Genomic DNA, 20,823 nt, shown 5'->3' on the forward strand with positions numbered 1-20,823 from the left:
AACACAGAAGCTGTGGAGGGGTTGAGAGAAGTGGGTGTCATCAGCATACATTTTTAATAATTTATTCATTTTACCAGCTATACCTCCCTTTTCTCTGGCTGTCCCAAACAAAGTAACACTCCCCTGCATTCTCCCAACCTGCTGGCTCCATTTATACTGAGAACCACCCCCCCAACACTCTCCTCACTGATAGATTGCTGGCCTAGCCCTTCCCCTCCACTGAGGTAGTTACTCTCCTTTGCTCCTCCAAGCCCCTTCCCACCCCTCCACCAACCCCTCTCCTGCACCTCTCTCCCATCCCTATCCACCTCCCCCATTTCCTCCAATCTCTCCCCGGCCTCCTCTTGCTCTCCCCTTTCCTTTCCTCTCCCTCCCCACCCCCCCCCCCACACCTTCATCCAGTTATCCCTCTGCCCTCTAACTCTGTTTGATCTGAATAATGCATTTCGTCTTGGCTCCCCTTGCGAGATTATAAAATATATCTGTTGTTCATTTGATTGTTCAATAATCTCAGTTGACAATTAAAGGACAAAGGTTGAGTGTTGTGTCATTCTGCTACTTCTTCACGATGTGAGCAGGATCTTGTAGAGGCACGGGATAGAACCAGGAACTAAAACAAATCTGAAAAAGGGTTTTCTGTTGGTTATTATCATGTTTTGGGATTTTTGACCATCTCTTCCTTCACAGAAAGGATTTTGCAATTGAGTTTTGTTTAAGGGTTGTGTTTTGAAATGAAGTGAATTCACACAGGTTTAAAAAGAAGGGTCACGGACATTGAAGAATGTGCATTAAAACCAGACAAGCCAGTTTGGGGGATGTCACAACTTGCAGTCTATTTCAAAGTGGCACAATGAGGATCTAATGTCTCATCCCCGGCCCATTCACCAAAATGACCAGGGATGGTAAGCAATTTATCATCTTGTCATAGGTGGCCAACCGATATTCACATCTATTGTGGTGAGAATGTTTCTATTAATTTAGAGACAACATGAGGAGGATATACTCTTGGGTGAATGGGTAGTCATTTTGGTTGACAGGCCTGCTGGTGAATCCCTGTATGGGCAGGTGTCAATGACATTCACCCCTCTGCTTCCTGGGATCAGAATTAACAGAGAAAAGAGACATGGGAGCAGTCAGGTTTGAAACAAGAGACCGCGAGGTGAAGTGGAACTGGAAGCTAAAAATGCAGGAAATCATTTTTTTTGCAGTTAGAAGTTGAAAGAAAGGTAAAACAGCCCACAAAAGGGTCAGGGTTTTATTACTTTTTCCCATGTTTTTTGGGAAAGAAGTGAATGGCATTTGCTTTGACTGTTACCCTGTACGTTCAATTGCTGTGAAATAAAGCAGCTGAATGGTTTGTATCTGGACTTATTTACCATGTGTTTTTCAGTTTGCTCTCAAAAAGATTGGAGAAGCAAAGTTGAGGGCACATGTAAAATACACTGGGCTAGAAATCGGGCCATGTAGTGCCCATTGTTTTGGCGCTATGCGGCCTCCCGAAGTGCCAAGATGGCGTCTTGGCTGCGCACGCATGTTTTTCAGCATGACGTGCGCGGACACCATCTTGGTATAGGTATTAGTGCATGCGCAAGTACCGAATGCTGGCAGCATTTAAAGTAGGGAGAAAATGCGTACAATCAGTCTGCAATACTGATTTCAAGTGATAGACACCATTTTGGACCTTAATGCTCAACTCAACGCACAGTCTTAACCATGCACACCTGAATGTGTCTTAGAGTGCCTGGAGGATCCTCCACCAGCACTATTTAAAGGAATCATGCAGGTGTTGCAGGTTAGTTGCTGGATTGTTGCTTCTGGCTGCTGGTGGAATAGGAAGTATTTTTTGAAGCTCCCTTTGGTTACTGAGAGTTGCTAGAGTACATTTGAGAGTGGTTTGGCAGGTACTGCCTTACGGTTTGGAAAGTTACAACCATGGTTGAACAACATTCCTGGCAACCATGGGTGGTCTGCCAGGCTCCCGCTGGGCATTGAGCACGAATGGGAGCATGCAGAGAGGCCACACACAGCAGGTCCAGCTGCGAGGAGATGGAGGAGGAGAAGGTGCAGGGCACTGAGCAGGAGGCAATATCTAATGAAAGCCTTCTGGGACCAATTCTCTTACCTCAACACTCAACATGAGCAAGGAGCATTGCATCCAACGGCTGAGGTTCACCAAGGAGGCTGTGACAGAGATCTGTCAACTGTTGCGGCCACCACTGCAGCCTCAGAGCAGGGCAAGGACAACTTTGCTTGTGACTGTGAAGGTAACCGTGGCACTGAATTTCTACAGCTCAGGATCATTTCAGGCCTCTGCTGATGACATGTGCAACATCTCGCAGTATGCAGTGCTCTGCTGCATAAGGGAGGTCACAGAAGCACTGTACAAGTTGAGGAACAGGTTCATCACCTTCCCTCTAGACAGAGACAAGCAGAACGAGCGAGCACGGGGTTCGCTTGCATTGCTGGCTTCCCCATGGTGCAGGGTGCCATTGACTGCACACACATTGCCCTGCGTGCCCCACATAGCAACTCAGCCGTCTTCGTCAACCTAAAGAACTTCCACTCCCTGAATGTGCAGCTGGTGTGCGACCACACGCATCGAATCATGGAGGTCGATGCCCACTATCCTGGGAGCAGTCTCATGATGCTTTCGTTATGCGGCAGTCCAACATGCCAGCTATCTTTCACCTGGCTCGGCAACTCAAAGGCTGGCTACTGGGCGACAAGGGCTATCCCCTCATGCCGTGGCTCATGACTCCGGTCAGGAATCCACACACACATGCATAGCAGGCCTACAATGAGAGCCATGCTGCCACATGCAACATCATAGAGCACACCATAGGTCTCCACAAACAACGCTTCCGCTACCTGGACCGCTCTGGAGGAGCCATCCAGTACTCCACTGAGCAGGTGGGAAGATTCGTGGTGGTATGCTGCATGCTGCACAACCTCGCCATCATGAGGGACCAGCCCTTGTCATCGATCAGAGAAGACCCTGAGCCAGAGGTGGAGGTGAGGAGGAAGAGGCTGAGGAGGAAGAGAAGGAGGAGCTGGAGGAGGAAGTGGAGGAAGACGCAACAGGGATCACATGCCTTGTCTGCAAGGGCTCTGCGTGCTTGCCTGATCCGTGCCCACTATCAATAATGTCAAATACATCCCCAAACTCACCAACAGTCCTACACTCCCCACCTGTCTGCTCCCACATGACCATCAAATTGCCGTCCATCTGATTGCACATTGATTTCCCCCTCAGCTCATTACACAAATAAAAACCGCCAACAAATGCAAATTCAAAGTCTCATTTGTCAATGAATAAATGAAATTGTGCAAACAGAACAGAACTATTCACCCTTGTACATTCCCTTAGTGCCTTTTGTTCGTGTGCCTTTACCTATCCTAGTGCTCCTACGAGATGCATCCCCAGTGGCTTGTGGAAAGCTGCTGGCCTTCAACGGAGGAGAGTGCAGATGGCCATGGAGGTCGACCTCGAGCAGCTCTGGGCCGGGAAGGCCCGGCTTCAGACTGCACCATCTCAGCATGGGCTACAGCAAACTGGTCTGGCTGGCCAATAGGCAACAAGGGCATTGATGGAATGGCAGGTGTAGGAACAGGATTGCTGTCGTCCTGAGAGAGGACAGCAGGTCCGACTGCCGTGGCGCCACTGCAACTCTCCTGGGGTGTTGCCTCAGCAATCCTGATGATCAGCTGGAGAACAGATTGCTGGAGTGCTGTGACGCCCTGGAAACCCCGTTCTAAGTGGTCCCTAGAGCCACAATAGCAGCAGTCTGAGCTTCTACTGTAGCTGTCTGAGCTTCGATCGTAGCTTGCAGACCTTTGATCACGTTGATTTGTGTTGCAATGGAAGCCGCGACATCGGCCATCAGGCGCTGTGTCATGGTGGGTTCCACAGGTGTGCTGATGGAGTTGAACACCCATTCCATGTTGGAAAGAATGGGCTTCAAGCTCTGTGCAAAGCCCCATGCCAAGTTGGAGCTGGACTCCTCCATGCCCCATGTCATTGTGCGCAGGCTTTCTGGCAGGCTTTCCAGTGCCCCAAGCATTTGGTGGTGTATGCTCACGAGCCTTCTTCTGTAGCCTGGCCCATCGAAGTCCTCATCTGACTCCTCTGCAGCAGAACTAGTGAGTGACCTCGCCCTCCGGCGAGCTGGCACCTGTGGTATCCGTTCCCCCCGCCCCGGCTCCTGCGCACTTGTGCCCGATGTCTCACCACGTGCAGATCCCTCCTCTAACCTGACCTCTAAAGGACATGCAGTGTCAGTCTCTGAGCTAGTGGATGTGAATGTCAGATCGAGTGACGGTGTGCCTTAAGTATCCCCCTCCTTCTCCTCCTCCTCCTCCTTGGACAGTGCCGCCACATGTTCTCGGGTATCTGCAATGACAAAGGGAAACAGGTTGAGTTGTGGAGCGGGGAGAGGAGCAAGTAAGACCTGCGTGCCGACCGCATCTGCAGCACATGAGTCAGAAAAGATTATGGGAGGATGGAGATGTGGGAAACGAGAAGGAGTATTAGGTATGCAGAGACCCCCTTCACGGGACTTCCAGCACGGCATGCTGTCACAGATGCAGCGACAGCCCACCCACTAGGGGGTGAGGACGTGTAAGCGTGCATGTCCTCCCTCAGGTCTCTCCTACTGCTGACTGTTATGCGCCACCTTCTCCTGCAAGTCAGAGGGCAGTGTGTCAGTGAGTATCCTACAAGGTGTCTGGGAGATGTGCCTGTCATGGTCAAATAGCTGCCAGTGTGTGTGACCTGTGAGTGGTGGTTGTGTGGCCTGCAAGTGCGGGTGAAATGCAGCCTGCCGAGTGCAGCATTGCGTATGGATGAACAGTGTTTGTTGGTGGGTGGGTGACGGGGGGTGTGATAAGTGGAGCAATGGTGCAGTTGGTAGGATGTGCCACTTGACACTTGCATTCACTCACCTTGACCACTCGTGTCAAATCATTGAACTTCTTTCGGCACTGCACCCAAGTGTGTGGTGCAATGCTCCTGGCATTCACTTCCTGGGCCACAGCCTTCCAATGCCTGTGGGGCTGGAGCCTGGAGGGTCTCCTGCCACTCTGTGGGTAGATGTTGGCCCTCCTTTTGTCCACCCCCTCTACCAGGGCCTCCAATGCATCGTCGGAGAAGCGTGGGGCCTGCTCTTGCACCGGTCCCGCCATCCCTCTGACCATCTTTCCCTCCTCCCAGTGGACTGTGCATGTCCCATTTAAAATGTGCACCTGCACCTTTAAGAGGTGCAGGCTGCCGATGACGTGTGCTGAGCATGCCCCATATCAGACTTCCTTATTCTCCGTGCAGCTCTGAGCAGCGCGGGTAGCGCTGGCTGCACAGAGCTATCATGCTAATTAGCAGGCAGCACGAAATTCATGTGCTGCCTGCGTAGGAGCCATCGGGCATGGATTAATACTGGATCGCGCTGTCCATGCCCGATAATAGGCCTTATCCAATTCCCCCCCCCCCCCAACTATATCCAGTTCTGATCACAATGGGTGTCTTCTTGTTACACTTCCAGGTTATATTAACATGTCATTAGATATTGGGTAACACTAGTACACTCCCGAATGTAGGAGGCTCAGACCATTTACAGGAGTGACCAGCACCATTATACCTGAGAGAATATCAAAGGCAGACACAAAATCTGTAACACAGCACAGAAGGAAGCCATTCAGCCCATCAAGCCCATGCTGGCTCTTTGTAAGAGCAATGCAGTTAGTCCCATTACCCCTCTTTCCCCATAGTCCTGCAATTTTTTTCTCTTCAAGTATTTATCCAATTCCATTTTGAAAGCCACAATTGAATCTCCTTCCACCACCTTTCAGGCAGCGCATTCCAGATCATAACTACTTGCTGCGTAAAAAAGTTTTTTCTTCACGTCATCTTTGGCTGTTTTGCCAATCACCTTAAATCTGTGTCCTCTGGTTCTTGACCCTTCCGCCAATGGGAACAGTTTCTCTTTATTTACTTTATCTAAATCTGTCATGATTTTGAACACTTCTCTCAATCTTCTCTGCCCTAAGGAGAACAACCTCAGCTTCTCCAGTCTATCCACGTAACTGAAGTCCGTCATCCCTGGAACCTTTCTAGTAAATCTTTTCTGCACCCTCTCTAAGGCCTTCACATCCTTCCTAAAGTGCGGTGCCCAGAATTGGACACAATACTCCAACTGTGGCTGAACCAGTGTTTTATAAAGAGTCAACATAACTTCCTTGCTTTTGTACTATATGCTTCTAATTATAAAGCCCAGATCCCGTATGTTTTTTTAACCGCTTTCTCAACCTGTCCTGCCACCTTCAAAGATTTGTGCACATATACTCCTAGGTCTCTATGTTCCTGCACCCTCTTTAGAATTGTACATGTAGTCTATATTGCCTCTCCTCGTTCTTCGTGCCAAAATGTATCACTTCGCCCTTCTCTGCATTAAATTTCATCTGCCATGTGTCCGCCCATTCCACCAGCCTGTCTATGTCTTCTTGAAGTCTATTGCTATCCTCCTCACTGTTTACTACACTTCCAAGTTTTGTGTCATCTGCAAATTTTGAAATTGTGCCCTTTATGCCCAAGTCCAAGTCCTTAATATTTATTAAAAAAAGCAGTGATTGTAGTACCAACCTCTGGGGAACACCACTGTGTAACTTCCTCCAGTCTGAAAAACAACCGCTCACCACTCATCTCTGTTTCCTGTGGTTTAGCCAATTTCGTATCCATGCTGCCACTGCCTCTTTTATTCCATGGGCTTCAATTTTGCTGACAAGCCTTTTGAAAGTGCATGTACACAACATCAACCGTATTGCCCTCATCAGTCCTCTCTGTTACCTCATCAAAAAACTCAATCAAGTTAGTTAAACACGATTTGCCTTTAACAAATCCGTGCTGGCTTTCCTTTATTAATCCACACCTGTCCAAGTGACTATTAATTTTGTCCTGGATTGTCGTTTCTAAAAGCTTCCCCAGCACTGAGGTTAAACTGACTGAGAAACAGTAGCCAAAAATATATACTTCGAATAAAAATGGTTAAAAGACTCAAAAACAACTATTTAACTTTCAGGCAGATATCCATCTCTGGTAAGGAATCTTATGGAGCAACCGTGTCAAAGCTATGGAAGATTGTATAGTTCTGCTTACCTGACATCATAGCAGATGTTTCAGTGCAGGGATAGTGCAGAAAAGTAACAGGATCAGAAAAGGAGGTTAGGAGAAAGTCAAAAGTGGGAAATATGGAAAGGTAAACAATTACAAAGGATTATGTTTTGGTATAAGCTTAATACTCATTATACATGTAACAGTTATAGCTAAGCATTTCTTAGAACTAAAGGCAAAAATAAATCTCTTTGATTGTTCTACAGGATGTAAATGAGGTTCAGGTGGCTCCAAAGAAGTCTTTCCTGAAGCGTGGAGAAGGTATTGCACGATTTGAGAAGAGCAAAGAAAATGTTCTCAAGGAACAAAGCAGCAGCCCAGTTCGAGAATCCACCAAACAATTTCCTAGAAAAGTTAGTTTCAGCAGTCAACGCCGGCTTTCCTTACCCATATTCAACGATAGTGAAATGCATCAGATTAAGAAACAGTCAACTTTGAAAAAGCAAGTTAGTGGTTCAGTCCTTGTAGGGTCTAAAGCAAAGAAGTCTATCTCTACTGGTAACTCCCTGACAAATGGCAAGAAAAAGGACCACAAGCAAAAAGAAAAATTAGACGAAATCAAGAATAGTACAGATGAGGGTATCCAAAGTGACATAAATGTAGCAGAATTGGTTACCAAGGTTGAATCGCCCCGCAAATACTTTGATGAAAGAAAAGGTGGCTGTCAACAAGTAGAACAGGAAAGTAAAGCAGGAGATGCAACTCTAGAGGAAGCCCAAGGAAGAGCTACTGGAAGTAGAGGTTTAAGCTTACGTATTCGAGAAAGTGAGCAATTGATTGGAGTCGACTCACAACTACAGAATCGATCAAGTAGTAGTTTTTCTCCTGAAAGTATGGAAAGGCAGAATCAAGGCCAACAAACAGGGCAGCATAAGGCAAACCAGCTACAGGGATCTTCAAATGAGCAGCCATGTTTCAGTAATACTTCTCATCTGGAATGCCTAAGTACTAACGAAACAGAGGCTGTAAACCTGGGCACTGAAATGCCCCAACAACAGGCGGAGAAAGACCAGAATAAAGATGCAGCCAACGTCATAGATTCCAGCAAATTGCTTGACAGAAAAGGTCCAAGCATAGGCTTTAAAAAAATAAATGATAGAATAGTTCAAGTCACTTCTGATGGTCTACCATGCCACAGTGCAAATTTTAGAAAGCAGGAAGTCAAAGATCATGACGTGCACAGTGTTGTGAGCACAGGGTTAGCACCACTTGCGGGTTATGAACACAGTTTGGATGCTGTTTTAAAAATTAACAGTGCACATCGTGAAGAACCTAATACTAAAGCAAACAGTACAGACACTGAGGACGGTGACCCAAAATCTCAGTGTCACCAACAATCCATAGAAGAAATCCTACAAAATTCTGGTCAGATTGACCAAAATTTGGACTTGTCTGATGAAGCAGACTATGCGAGTGACGCCCCAAGTGGAATAGAAGAAATGAACACGACAATTCAAACTCATCAGCATTCTGTACACTGTAGATCTACAGCTGGAGTGTCTCTAGTGAAGCATAATGCATTGAGCAGCACCAGTAGCAGTGAAAATGAACCCTTAGAGCTCAAATCAAATACTTTATCGAGGCGATCACCTTTTCCATATAATAGACCAGTGAGGAATAAAAATAAAGTCATGAGAAGGAAGTCAAACTTCGCAAAGAAAAGTTTTGTGAACAATCAGACTTGTGATGCTACGGAACCAGATTTGGTGCCACCTTCTACCCCTGATCCTCCTTCTAAACCAAAGGTGTCAATAAACTCTGATCTTCCAGAGCAGGTGAAAACCAGCAGTGTAAATGTTCAAGGTATGTATCTGTGAAATGAAGTGATTCAAGAAGCAATTTTATACATACATTCCACATACTAAAGAGCTACAATTCAAAACTTTGCTAATTTTAGTGAGTAAGAAGTGGTGGAATGTAGATAGAAAGTTCTAGAAAGAGTGTAGATAGAATGTTCTAACGTTGGGGGAGAATTTTGGCGGGAGTGGGGGAGGGGGGTTTCCCAATCTACTGCTGTAACTTTGGTGGAAGATCGTCGGAAACCCTGGAGAATTGGCACAGATGGCCGTTTTTACTCCATTTACCCCCCACCAATGGCACACCTGATGACTCTTGAGCAGCCGTGAGAAAGCTGTGGTCAGTGCCAGCAGCCACATATCCTGTCCCACATTATAATATATAAATGTGTGTGTGTGTAAAATCATATTTGAGTAAAGAATTAGGAAAGCTAAAAGGAGATTAAAAAACATGGCTTTGTTGGTGCACTATTCCTTTGTGATAATTCGTCTCCCATGATGTTGCTCAGAGGCAAAAATGGAAAAAGGTATTTTTCCTATTACCACATATTTGTACCATATGTATTACATTGCCCACTTGTCTGAATCACATATATCTCAGTAATTTGATAATAAATGGGAAGAAAATGTCAAACCCGCCCCTCCCAATTAAAGTTTCAGCTGTGGCTTAGTGATACTACTCTTGCCTCTGACTCAGAAGGTTGTGGGTTCAAGTCCCACTCCAGCGACTTGAAAACATAATCTAGGCTGATGCTTCAGTGTAGTGCTGAGGGAGTGCCGCATGGTCGGAGATACTGTCTTTTGGGTGAGATGTTAAACGGAGACCCCGTCTGCCCTCTCAGATGCCAAGGAAGAGCAGGGAAGTTCTCCCCGATGTCCTGGCCAATATTTATCCCTCAACCAACATCACTAAAACAGATTATCTGGTCATTATCTCATTGCTGTTTGTGGGACCTTGCTGTGCGCATATTGGCTGCCGCATTTCCTACATTACAAAGTGCTTTGGGACATCCTGAGGTTGTGAAAGGAGCTATATAAATGTAAGTCTTTATTCTATTTATTACCCATGTAACACATTTTTGAAAAGAATTTTTTGAAAGTTAAAAAAATTAATTGAAACAGCTCTCTGATGTCGTGATGATGCCATTCCTTCCTAATGTCATGTGGTTAACAAGGGTCAGTGTCCAGTGGTCACCACAGAATGGCAAGAAAATTTGAACTGACATTGTTTTCAAGGGCCAAAGACAGCATTCAACAACACTTACCAAGTAAATGGTTTGTGTTTATCGAGTACTGAGGGAGATTGAAGGGTAGGGGAAGGAAAGAGGGAAGAGAGATGAGAGAGGAGGGGCAAGAGAAGGAGCAGGAGAAGGGAACTGAGAGATGATGCAGGGAGATGAGTGGAGGGGAAGAGAGAGGGAGTAAAGAAGAGGGAGGAGAGAGAGGGAGGAGGGGAAGAGAGCAGAAGGAGAGATAGCAGGGGAGAAGAGGTGGAAGAGAGGGGAGAGAAAGAAGAGGGGAGGAGAGAGGAAGAGGGAAGGGGAAGAGGAGAGGGACCGAGGGAAAGAGGGCGAGTTGGAAAAAATGAGAGAGGGGAGAGAAGGGGAGAAGGGAAAGGGAGAGGCAGGAGAGAGGAAAGAGGACGGAGAAAGCGAGAGAGGAGAGGAGAAAGAGCACAGAAAGAGGCCATTCAGTCCATCGTGTCTGTGCCAGCTCTTTGAAAGAGTTATCCAATTAGTCCCACTCCCCTGTTTTTTCCCCATAGCCCTGCAAATTTCTCCTTTTCAAGTACATATCCAATTCTCCTTTGAAAGTTACTATTGAAGGGGAAAGAATGAAAGAGAGAAGGGGAAAAGATAGGGGAAGGAGAGAGGGGGAGGCGATTTGCCTTCCGTTTTAGTATCATCTGCAAATTTGGACACCATTCCCTTTGGTCCTGTATCCAAATCATTGACATACACGGTGAACAGAAGTAGTCCCAGAACAGACCGCTGTAGGTCACTGCTACCCACTTCCAACCACTCTGAGAAACTGCCTTTAATTGCCAGTCCCTTTTTTCTAACCAGTTTTTAATCTGGTTAATAATAGTTTTTAATCAGTTGTTACTCTTCTCTTAATTCCATACCCTTTAATTATCTCCAATAGTCTCCTATTTGGTATCTTGTGAAAGGCTTCCTGAAAGTCCATCTACATCACATCTATTGCATTTCCACCATCTACCAAATCTGTCACCTCCTCAAAGAACTCATCAAGTTTGTCGTTCACGATCTTCCTTTCTGAAATCCGTGTTGACTGCTTCTAATTATTTTCTTTTCATCCAGATATTTAGTAATTTCATCTTTAATTAAACATTACAAAATTAATCCTACTACAGATGTTAAACTAACCGGCTGGAATTACTCGGGTTAGATGTTTCCCTTTTTGAAAATGAGTATTACATTGGCCACTATCCAGTCCTCCAGTGATTATCCACTCTCAATGGAACACTGAAATATAATTTCTAGGGCCTTCATTATTTCTTTTCCTATTCCCTCAGGATCCTTTAATGTAACCCATCAGTTTTCAGTACTTTGTCCTCCTTTCGCTTAAATAACATCCCTTTCCTTTCAAGTCCTAGAACGTGTTGTCGTCGCCCAAATTTGTGCCCATCTTTCCCGTAACTCCATGTTTGAACCCCTCCAATCAGGTTTCCGCCCCTGCCACAGCACTGAAACATGGCCCTTATCAAAGTCACAAATGGCATCCTGTGTAACTCTGACTGTGGTAAACTATCCCTCCTCATCCTTCTCGACCTGTCTGCAGCCTTTCACATGGTTGACCACACCATCCTCCTCCAATGCGTCTCCTCCGTCGTCCAGCTGGGTGAGACTGCCCTCGCCTGGTTCCATTCCTAACTATCCAGCCGTTAACCTTTGAAGTCCCCCAAGGATTTATCCTTGGCCTCCTCATATTTGTCATCTACATGCTGCCCCTCAGCAACATCTTCTGAAAACACAACGTCAGATTCCACATGTATGCTGAGACACCCAGCTCTACTTCACCATCACCTCTCTCGACCCCTCCACTGCCTCTGATTTGTCAAGCTGCTTGTCCGATTGGATGAGCAGAAATTTCCTCCAATTAAATATTGGGAAGACCGAAGCCATTGTCTTCGGTCCCCGCTACAAACCCCGTTCCCTAGCCACCGACTCCATCCCCTCCCTGGCTACTGTCTGAGGCTGAACTGGACTGTTCGCAACCTTGGTGTTATATTTTCCCCTGAGCTGAGCTTCCGATCCCATATCCTCTCCATCGGAGGGGATTGGCTGCAAAGGTGATGTGAAGAGTGACGAATGTGCTGTGGCCGGGAAGGGAAGGGAGAAATATTGTTTCCAGCAGGCTCAGGAATGGCCTGGCGATGTGACTTTGATGTGAGGTTGTTGCTAGGCGGCCCATGGAAAATCGTTGTGGTCGCAGGGCCTGGCGAACAAGGGTTGGGGAGCGGCTCAACTGCCAAGCAGGGGAACCAGGCGGGATGGTGGCCCATGGAACAGGCTGGTAACGAAGGGACTGATGAAAGTGGGTATGTAAGGTAGCGGCAGTTTAATGTGTGATGGCCGCTATGCAAGTTCCTGGAGCTGGGAGATTGAGTTTATGATGGATCCCATAATCAAAAAATACGTTAACACTTACCTCACTGTCGCTCTGTGTCTATAGGGAATCCATTGTTACCAAGTTATGCTGCTGATATGATATGGAAAGCTCTAATGTTCATATGGCTACCACGTGTGAATCTTTGCACTCGAGCGAACCCTGTTACTCACTGAAAGCTGTACATACTGTCCAGCTTTTTCACAGAAAATCTGATAGTGTTGCGTCTATAATGATTGTCACTTGCCTGATGCACGTGCGTACTGGAAGCTGCCTGATGTAGCGGATTTCTTCTGGTCTGGCCAATGTCTAAGGCTGAATCAGACTATTTGCAACTTCGTCCTATTTGATCCTGAGTTATACTAAAATGTACTTATTATCCAGCAATGCCTCAAATTTAAAATTTTCACCCTTGTGTTCAAATCCCTCCATAGCCTTGCCCCTCCCTATCTCGGTAACCTAATTCCACAAATTCTGGCCTCTTGTGCATTCCCGATTTCCTTCGCCCCCCCCCCCATTGGCAGCTGTGCCTTCAGCTCTCTAAACCCTAAGCCTCTCTATCTCTCCTCCTTTAAGATGCTCCTTAAAACCTACCTCTTTGATCAAGCTTTTGGTCACCTGACCTAATATCTCCTTATATAGCTCGGTGTCAAATTTTGTTTGACAACGTTCCTGTGAAGCACCTTGGGACATTTTACTACGTTAAAAGCCCTACATAAATACAAGTTGTTCTTGTTGTTGTTGGAATGATCCAGAAGTATGATAGCGTCATGATATGGTAATCTTTCGGACAAAAAATGCCTAATCCAGATGTGTGCAAGTCATTGTGCTGCAGATTGCACAACTCTGTGTCAGTCTGCCTTGTGAAGCATAGCTGGCAAAGACAAGTGAAGAAAAAGAAAGACTTGCATTTATAGAAAGCCTTACATGACCTCAGGACGTCCCAACGCGCATCACAGCCAATTAAGTACTTTTGAAGTGTAGTCACTGTTGTAATGTAAGAAACATGGCAGCTAATTTGCACATAGCAAAGTCCCACAAACAACAATGTGATAATGACCAGATAATCTGCTTTAGTGATGTTGTTTGAGGGATAAATATTGGCCAGGGTACCGGGGAGAACTCCCCTGCTTTTCTTCCAAATAGTGCCATGGGATCTTTTAGGTCCACCTGAGAGGGCAGACGGGGTCCCGAAAGATGGCACTTCTGACAGTGAAGGGCTCCCTCAGCACTGCAATGAAGTGCAGTGAAGCGTAGGTGGCACTGAAGGCCATTTAAGGATTTAAGGAGATGAGGAGGTATTTCTTCACGGAGAGGGTTGTGAATCTTTGGAATTCTCTACCCCAGTGGACTGTGGATGCTGAGTCGTGAATATATTCAAGGCTGAGATGGATACATTTTTGGACTCTAGGGGAATCAAGGGATATGGGGATCGGGTGGGAAAGTGGAGTTGAGGTCTAATATCAGCCATGATCTTATTGAATGGCGGAGCAGGCTCGAGGAGCCGTATGGCCTATTCCTGCTCCAATTTCTTATGTTCTTATGTAAGTGAACCACTTGAGGCATTGATTACATAGAATGTACAGCACAGAAACTGGCCATTCAGCCCAACAGGTCCATGCCGGTGTTTACGCTCCACACGAGCCTGCTCCTTCTCAACTTCATCTAACCCTGTCAGCATATCTTTCTATTCCATTCTTCCTCGTGTTTATCTAGTTTCCCTTTAAATGCATCTATGCTAGTCACCTCAACTACTCCTTGTGGTGGCAAGTTCCACATTCTAACCACTCTCTGGGTAAAGAAGTTTCTTCTGAATTCTCCATGGGATTTATTAGTGACTATCTTATATTTATGGCCTCAGTTTTGGTCTCCCCTGCAAGTGGAAACATCTTCTCTACATCTACCCTATTAAACCCTTAATCTTAAAGATCTCTATCAGGTCACCCCTCAGTCTTCTCTTTTCTAGAGAAAAGAGCCCCAGCCTGTTCAATCTTTCCTGATAGTTCTGGTATCATCCGAGTAAATCTTTTCTGTACCTTCTTCAGTGCCTCTATACCCGTTTTATAATATGGAGACCAGAACTGTTCACAGTACTCCAAGTCTGGTCTAACCAAGGTTCTATACAAGTTTAACATAACTTCTCTGCTTTTCAATTCTGTACTCACTAGCGCGTGGCACTGGGAGTAATCCAGAGATTATTACCTTTGAGGCCCTGCTTTTTAACTTCCTCCCTAGCTCCTGAAACTCTAGCCGCAGGACCTCATCCCTTTCCTTTCCTATGTCGTTGGTACCCACATGGACCACGACTTCTGGCTGTTCCCTTTCCCCCCGCAGAATGTTCCACACCCTCTCCATGATATCCTTTACCTGGCATAAGGGAGGCAACACACCATGTGGGACTCACGTCGACTGTCACAGCCATGCCTCTCTGTCCCCCTGACTATCGAATCCCCTATGACAACTGCATTTCTACACTTCATTGTGCCCCCCATGCAGTCCTTTGCCCAATGGTGCCATGCTCAGGACTGCACTCCTTCGAGGTGTCGTCACCCTCACTGGTATTCAATGCTGAATACCTGTTTGCGAGTGGCACACACCCAGAAGATTCCTACACTGCCTGCCTGTTCCTACCCTTTTGGATTGCTATCCTGAACTCTCTTTGGCTGCTCTTTTTGTGATCACTTCCTGGTACGTATGATCCAGGAAACCTTCCACCTCCCTTATGGTCCGCAGTGACTCCTGCTGCCCCTCAAGTTCAGAAACCCTCACCTTGTACTCGAGCAACTGGAGGCACTTCCTGCACATGTGGCCCATCAGGACACATGAAGCGCCCTGAAGTTCCCACATGGAGCAGGAATTGCAGGCAATGGAAGATAAGGCATGTTAATGCATGGCTGGAGACATGGAGCAGGAGGGAGGGCTTCAGATTCTTGGGGCATTGGGACCAGTTTTGGGGCAGGAGGGGCCTGTTCAAGTCGGATGGGTTGCACCTCAACAGAGCTGGGACCAATGTCCTTGCAGGGAGGTTCACTAGTGCTGTGGGTGGGGTGTTTAATCTAATTTGGCAGGGGGATGGGCATCAGGATGGAGCATTAGAAAACAGAAATGAGGTGCACAAAGGATTGGGAGAGACAGATAGCACTAGGGTAAGAAATAGTACAGTATTAGGTCGGATCAGACTAAGAGAGAATACGAGAAGGTTGAAGATAGGTTTAGAGTGCAGGATTGTAAATGCACGAAGCATGGTAAGTAAGGCTGGTGAGCTGCAGGCACAAATAACCACATGGGAATATGTTATAGTGGTGGTAATGGAGACCAGGCTCAAAAAAGGGCAGCATTCGTCCTGCCTGATGACTTACCTTAAAGGAGTGTTAAAAACTAAGCCTGACACGAGGATTCAAGGAAAAGCGCTCTTTCCACCACCAGGGGCAGCCCCTATCTCTTAAAGGGAGGATGCCTCTTAAAATCTCTTAAAGGTAGCCGGTACCTGTTACTTGCTAAAAATAACAGTCTACTGTCTGCATGGAGTCTGAACGGAGATCAGACATCACACACGTAAAATACAGATGCAGGTCCGGTCCCTGTGTTTACAAACTGATGAGTTATGTTTAAAACATTGAATAAAGGCTGAGCACTACTAAATCCCACATTCTCTAACCTGCGTGCCAGACCTCACCAATCTGCCTATCTGAGTTTGTACCATACCTGCGAGAGTGAGTGCACCAAGTTTCTCTGATGATGCACTAGAGGCCTTAGTGCAAGAGGTAGACAGAAGGAGGGACATCCTATATCTGCGGGGAGGTGGGGGGTGCAAGAGGCCCTCCAGACATACGTTCAAATGGCAGTGGGAGGCAGCAGGGGACGAAGTTAATGCCAGGCGCACAGAACCACGAACATGGGTGCAGTGCAGGAAGAAGTTCAATGCTTTGACATGAGTGGTCAAGGTGAGTGAGTTCAACTGTCAAGTGGCGTCACACTACAAGCCACGTCCACTGCTCCGTGCACTACACCCCCCATCACCCACATACCAACAAACTCTTTCCATCAGTACTCAACTCTGCCAATCAGATGCTTCCTCTCACCCTTACACGTTACCACTGTTGCAAGCCACATACCCACAACTCACAGGCCACACACACTGGCAGCTATTCAACCATGACAGGCACATTACCAAGACACACGTCCCGCTTGCTTGCAGGAGAAGGTGGCGCATAACAGGAGGCAGCAAGTGTCAGTGACATTTAGCCCCTCAAGCCTGTTCTGCCATTCAATGTAATCATGGTGGACCTGTGACCTAACTCCACATACCCACCTTAGCCTCGTATCCCATAATACCCTTGGTTAACAGAAATCTATCAATCTCAGATTTAGAATTCACAAGTGAGCTAGCATCAGCTGCTGTTTGCAGAAGAGTGTTACAATCTTCTCACATCTATTGCATGTAGAAGCGTTTTCTAACTTCACTCCTGCACGTCTTGGCTCTAAGTGTTAGGCTATGTTCCCTCGTCCTAATATCCAAAAACAGTTACAAATGCATTGGCAGCCAAAAGCAATAATCCAGCAACTAACCTGTAAATCCTGCATGGTCACTTTAAATAGTGCTGGTGGGGGGTCCTCCAGCTCTCTAAGACATGATCAGATGGTCGTGGTTAAGACCATCTTAAGTTAAGTTAAGTTAAGTTAACTCAACTCATCTTGAGTTGAGCGTTAAGTTCCAAAATGGTGTCGATCATTTTAAATCAGCATTGCATACTGATTGTATCCGTTTTCTCCTTACTTTACATGCTGCCGGCGTTCGTTATTTGCACATGCGCTACTACCTATACCAAGATGGCGTCCGGCGCACGTCACACTAGAAACGTGCGTGCACAGCCAAATCGCCATCTTGGCACTTCAAGAGGCCCCGTAGCGCTGAAACAACGGGCACTACTTGGCCCAATTTCTAGCCCAAGGTGTTCAGGAAAGATAGGGAAAGAAAGAAAGGAGATGGGGGGGGGGGGTGGCAGTATTGATTAAGGAGAATATTGCAGTGCTGGAGAGAGAGGATGTCCTTGAGGGGTCAAGGACAGAATCTATTTGGTTAGAGTTAAGAAACAATAGAGGTGCCATTACACTACTGGTATATTCTATAGGCCATCAACTAGCGGGAAGAATACAGAGGAGCAAATTTGCAGAGAAATTACAGAGAGGTGCAATAATGATAGAGTAGTGATAATGGGGAACTGCAACAATCCGAATATAGACTGGAATAGTAATAGTGTAAAGTGCAAAGAGGGGGAGGAATTTCTGAAGTGTGTTCAGGAGAACTTTCTTGACCTGTATGTTTCTGGCCCAACGAGGAAGGAGGCATTACTGGATTTGGTTCTGGGGAATGAGGTGGGTCAAGTGGAGTAAGTCATAGAGTCATAGAGTCATACAGCACGGATAGAGGCCCTTCGGCCCATCGTGTCCGCGCCGGCCATCAGCCCTGTCTACTCTAATCCCATATTCCAGCATTTGGTCCGTAGCCTTGTATGCTATGGCATTTCAAGTGCTCATCCAAATGCTTCTTGAATGTTGTGAGGGTTCCTGCCTCCACAACCCTTTCAGGCAGTGAGTTCCAGACTCCAACCACCCTCTGGGTGAAAAAGTTCTTTCTCAAATCCCCTCTAAACCTCCCGCCTTTTACCTTGAATCTATGTCCCCTTGTTATAGAACCCTCAACGAAGGGAAAAAGCTCCTTAGTATCCATCCTATCTGTGCCCCTCATAATTTTGTACACCTCAATCATGTCCCCCCTCAGCCTCCTCTGCTCCAAGGAAAACAAACCCAATCTTCCCAGTCTCTCTTCATAGCTGAAGCGCTCCAGCCCTGGTAACATCCTGGTGAATCTCCTCTGCACCCTCTCCAAAGCGATCACATCCTTCCTGTAGTGTGGTGACCAGAACTGCACACAGTACTCCAGCTGTGGCCTAACCAGTGTTTTATACAGCTCCATCATAACCTCCTTGCTCTTATATTCTATGCCTCGGCTAATAAAGGCAAGTATCCCATATGCCTTCTTTAGTGTCACTGGGGGAACATTTAGGGAACAGTGATCATAGTATCATAAGGTTTAGATTAGTTCTGGAAAAGGACAAGGAGCAATCTAGAATAAAAATACTTAATTGGAGGAGGGCCAATTTCAGTGGGTTGAGAGCGGATCTAGCCCGGGTAAATTGGAATTCAAGATTGGCAGGTAAAACTGTAATCGAACAATGGGCAGCCTTTAAAGAGGAGATGGTTTGGGTACAGTCTAGGTACATTCCCACGAGGGGGAGAGGTAGGGCAAACAAAGCCAGAGCTCCCTAGATGACGAAAGAGATAGAGAGTAAGATGAAGCAGAAACACAGGGGGTATGACAGATGTCAGGTTGATAATACAACTGAGAACCAGGCTGAATATAGAAAGTACAGAGGAGAAGTGAAAAAGGAAATAAGAGGGGCAAAGAGAGAGTATGAGAATAGACTGGCGGTTAACATAAAATCCAAAAGTCTTCTATAGACATATAAATAGTAAACAGCTAGTAAGAGGAGGGGAGGGGCTGAGTAGGGACCAAAAAGGAGATCTACGCATGCAGGCAAAGGGCATGGCTGAGGTACTAAATGATTTGCATCTGTCTTTACCAAGGAAGAAGATGCTGCCAAAGTCACAATAAAAGGGGAGGGGGGGGGGGGGGGTGGTAACTAAGGTACTGGAAGGGGTGAAAATTGATAAAGAGGAGGTACTGGAAAGACTGGCTATGCTTAAAGTAGATAAGTCACCTGGTCTGGATTGGATGCATCCTAGGTTGCTGAGGGAAGTAAGGGTGGAAATTGCCGAGGTGCTCGCCATAATCTTCCAATCTTAGGGCCACTGCCTTGACTTGGACTTGGGTGTACAGGGCACAACTTCAAAATTTGCAGATGACCCAAAACTTGGAAGTGAAGTAAACAGTGAGGAGGATAGTAATAGACTTCAAGAGGACATAGACAGGCTGGTGGAATGGGTGGACACATGACAGATGAAATTTAATGCAGAGAAGTGCAAAGTGATACATTTTGGCAGGAAGAACGAGGAGGGGAAATATAAACTAAATGGTACAATTCTAAAGGGGGTTCAGGAATAGAGAGACCTGGGGGTATATGTGCACAAATCTTTGAAGGTGGCAGGACAGGTTGAGAAAGCAGTTAAAAAAGCATACGGGATCCTGGATTTTGTAAATCGAGGTATACAGTACAAAAGTAGGGAAGTTATGTTGAACCTTTATGAAACACTGGTTCGGTCACAACTGGAGTATTGTGTCCAATTCTGGGCACTGCACTTTAGGAAGGATGTGAAGGCCTTAGAGAGGGTGCAAAAAAGGTTTACTGGAATGGTTCCAGGGTGAGGGACTTCATTTACATGGATAGACTGGAGAAGCTGGGGTTGTTCTCCTTATAGCAGTGAAGGTTGAGAGGAAATTTGATAGAAGTGTTTAAAATCATGATGGGTTTAGAGAAAGTAAATAAAGAGAAACTGTTCCCATTGGCGGAAGGGTCGAGAACCAGAGGACACACAATTAAGATGATTGGCAAAAGAACCAAAGGTGACGTGAGAAAAAACTTTTTTACGCAGCAAAATGATCTGGAATGCATTGCCTGAAAGGGTGGTGGAAGCAGATTCAATCGTGGCTTTCAAAAAGGAATTGGATAAATATTTGAAGGGAAAAAATTTGCAGGGCTACAGGGAAAGAGTGGGGGAAGGGGACTAACTGGATTGCTTTAACAAGGAGCCGGCACAGGCTCGATGGGCCAAATAACGAATCCTAGGTTCTATGAATTGTATCCTGAACCCCAGTGCTGGTTTGCTTTTTTTATGGCCTTATTAACCTGCATCATTACTTTTAGTGATTTGTATATCTTTAACCCCAGATCCCTCTGCTCCTCTACCCTATTTAGACTTTTGTTATCCACGCAGGATGTGGCCCCCTTATTCTTCCTACCAAAATGTAGTACCTCACACTTATCTATATTGAAATTCATTTGCCAATATTGAAATTAATTTGCCATGGGTGTGGTCAAAATGTCTCAAGGGTTGTTACACCTGTCTGAGTCCTACTGGCCATCAGTATCTCCCTCTCCATACTTCCTCCCTCCTCACACAAGGATCTTGCAACCTCTTTTCAGTGCTCACTAACCTCTAGACTGCAATTGCAGTGCTCCATAATCCCATAACTGCCATTGTTCCTTAATCCCATGA

General features: G+C 46.2%; 1 protein-coding gene across 1 annotated transcript in view; it reads left to right on the forward strand.

Moving 5' to 3' along the window:
- The window catches only part of si:ch211-140l13.3 (centromere protein J), a 147,350-nt gene that overhangs the window by 59,700 nt on the left and 66,827 nt on the right, over nucleotides 1-20,823 (forward strand). Inside the window, exon 7 of the mRNA XM_067989562.1 lies at nucleotides 7,366-8,962. Within this exon, the coding sequence (XP_067845663.1) occupies nucleotides 7,366-8,962 (1,597 nt within the window). The remainder of the gene's footprint in view (nucleotides 1-7,365; nucleotides 8,963-20,823) is intronic.

Source organism: Heptranchias perlo, chromosome 8, assembly GCF_035084215.1.
Source record: "Heptranchias perlo isolate sHepPer1 chromosome 8, sHepPer1.hap1, whole genome shotgun sequence".
In the NCBI taxonomy this organism is placed as follows: domain Eukaryota; kingdom Metazoa; phylum Chordata; class Chondrichthyes; order Hexanchiformes; family Hexanchidae; genus Heptranchias; species Heptranchias perlo.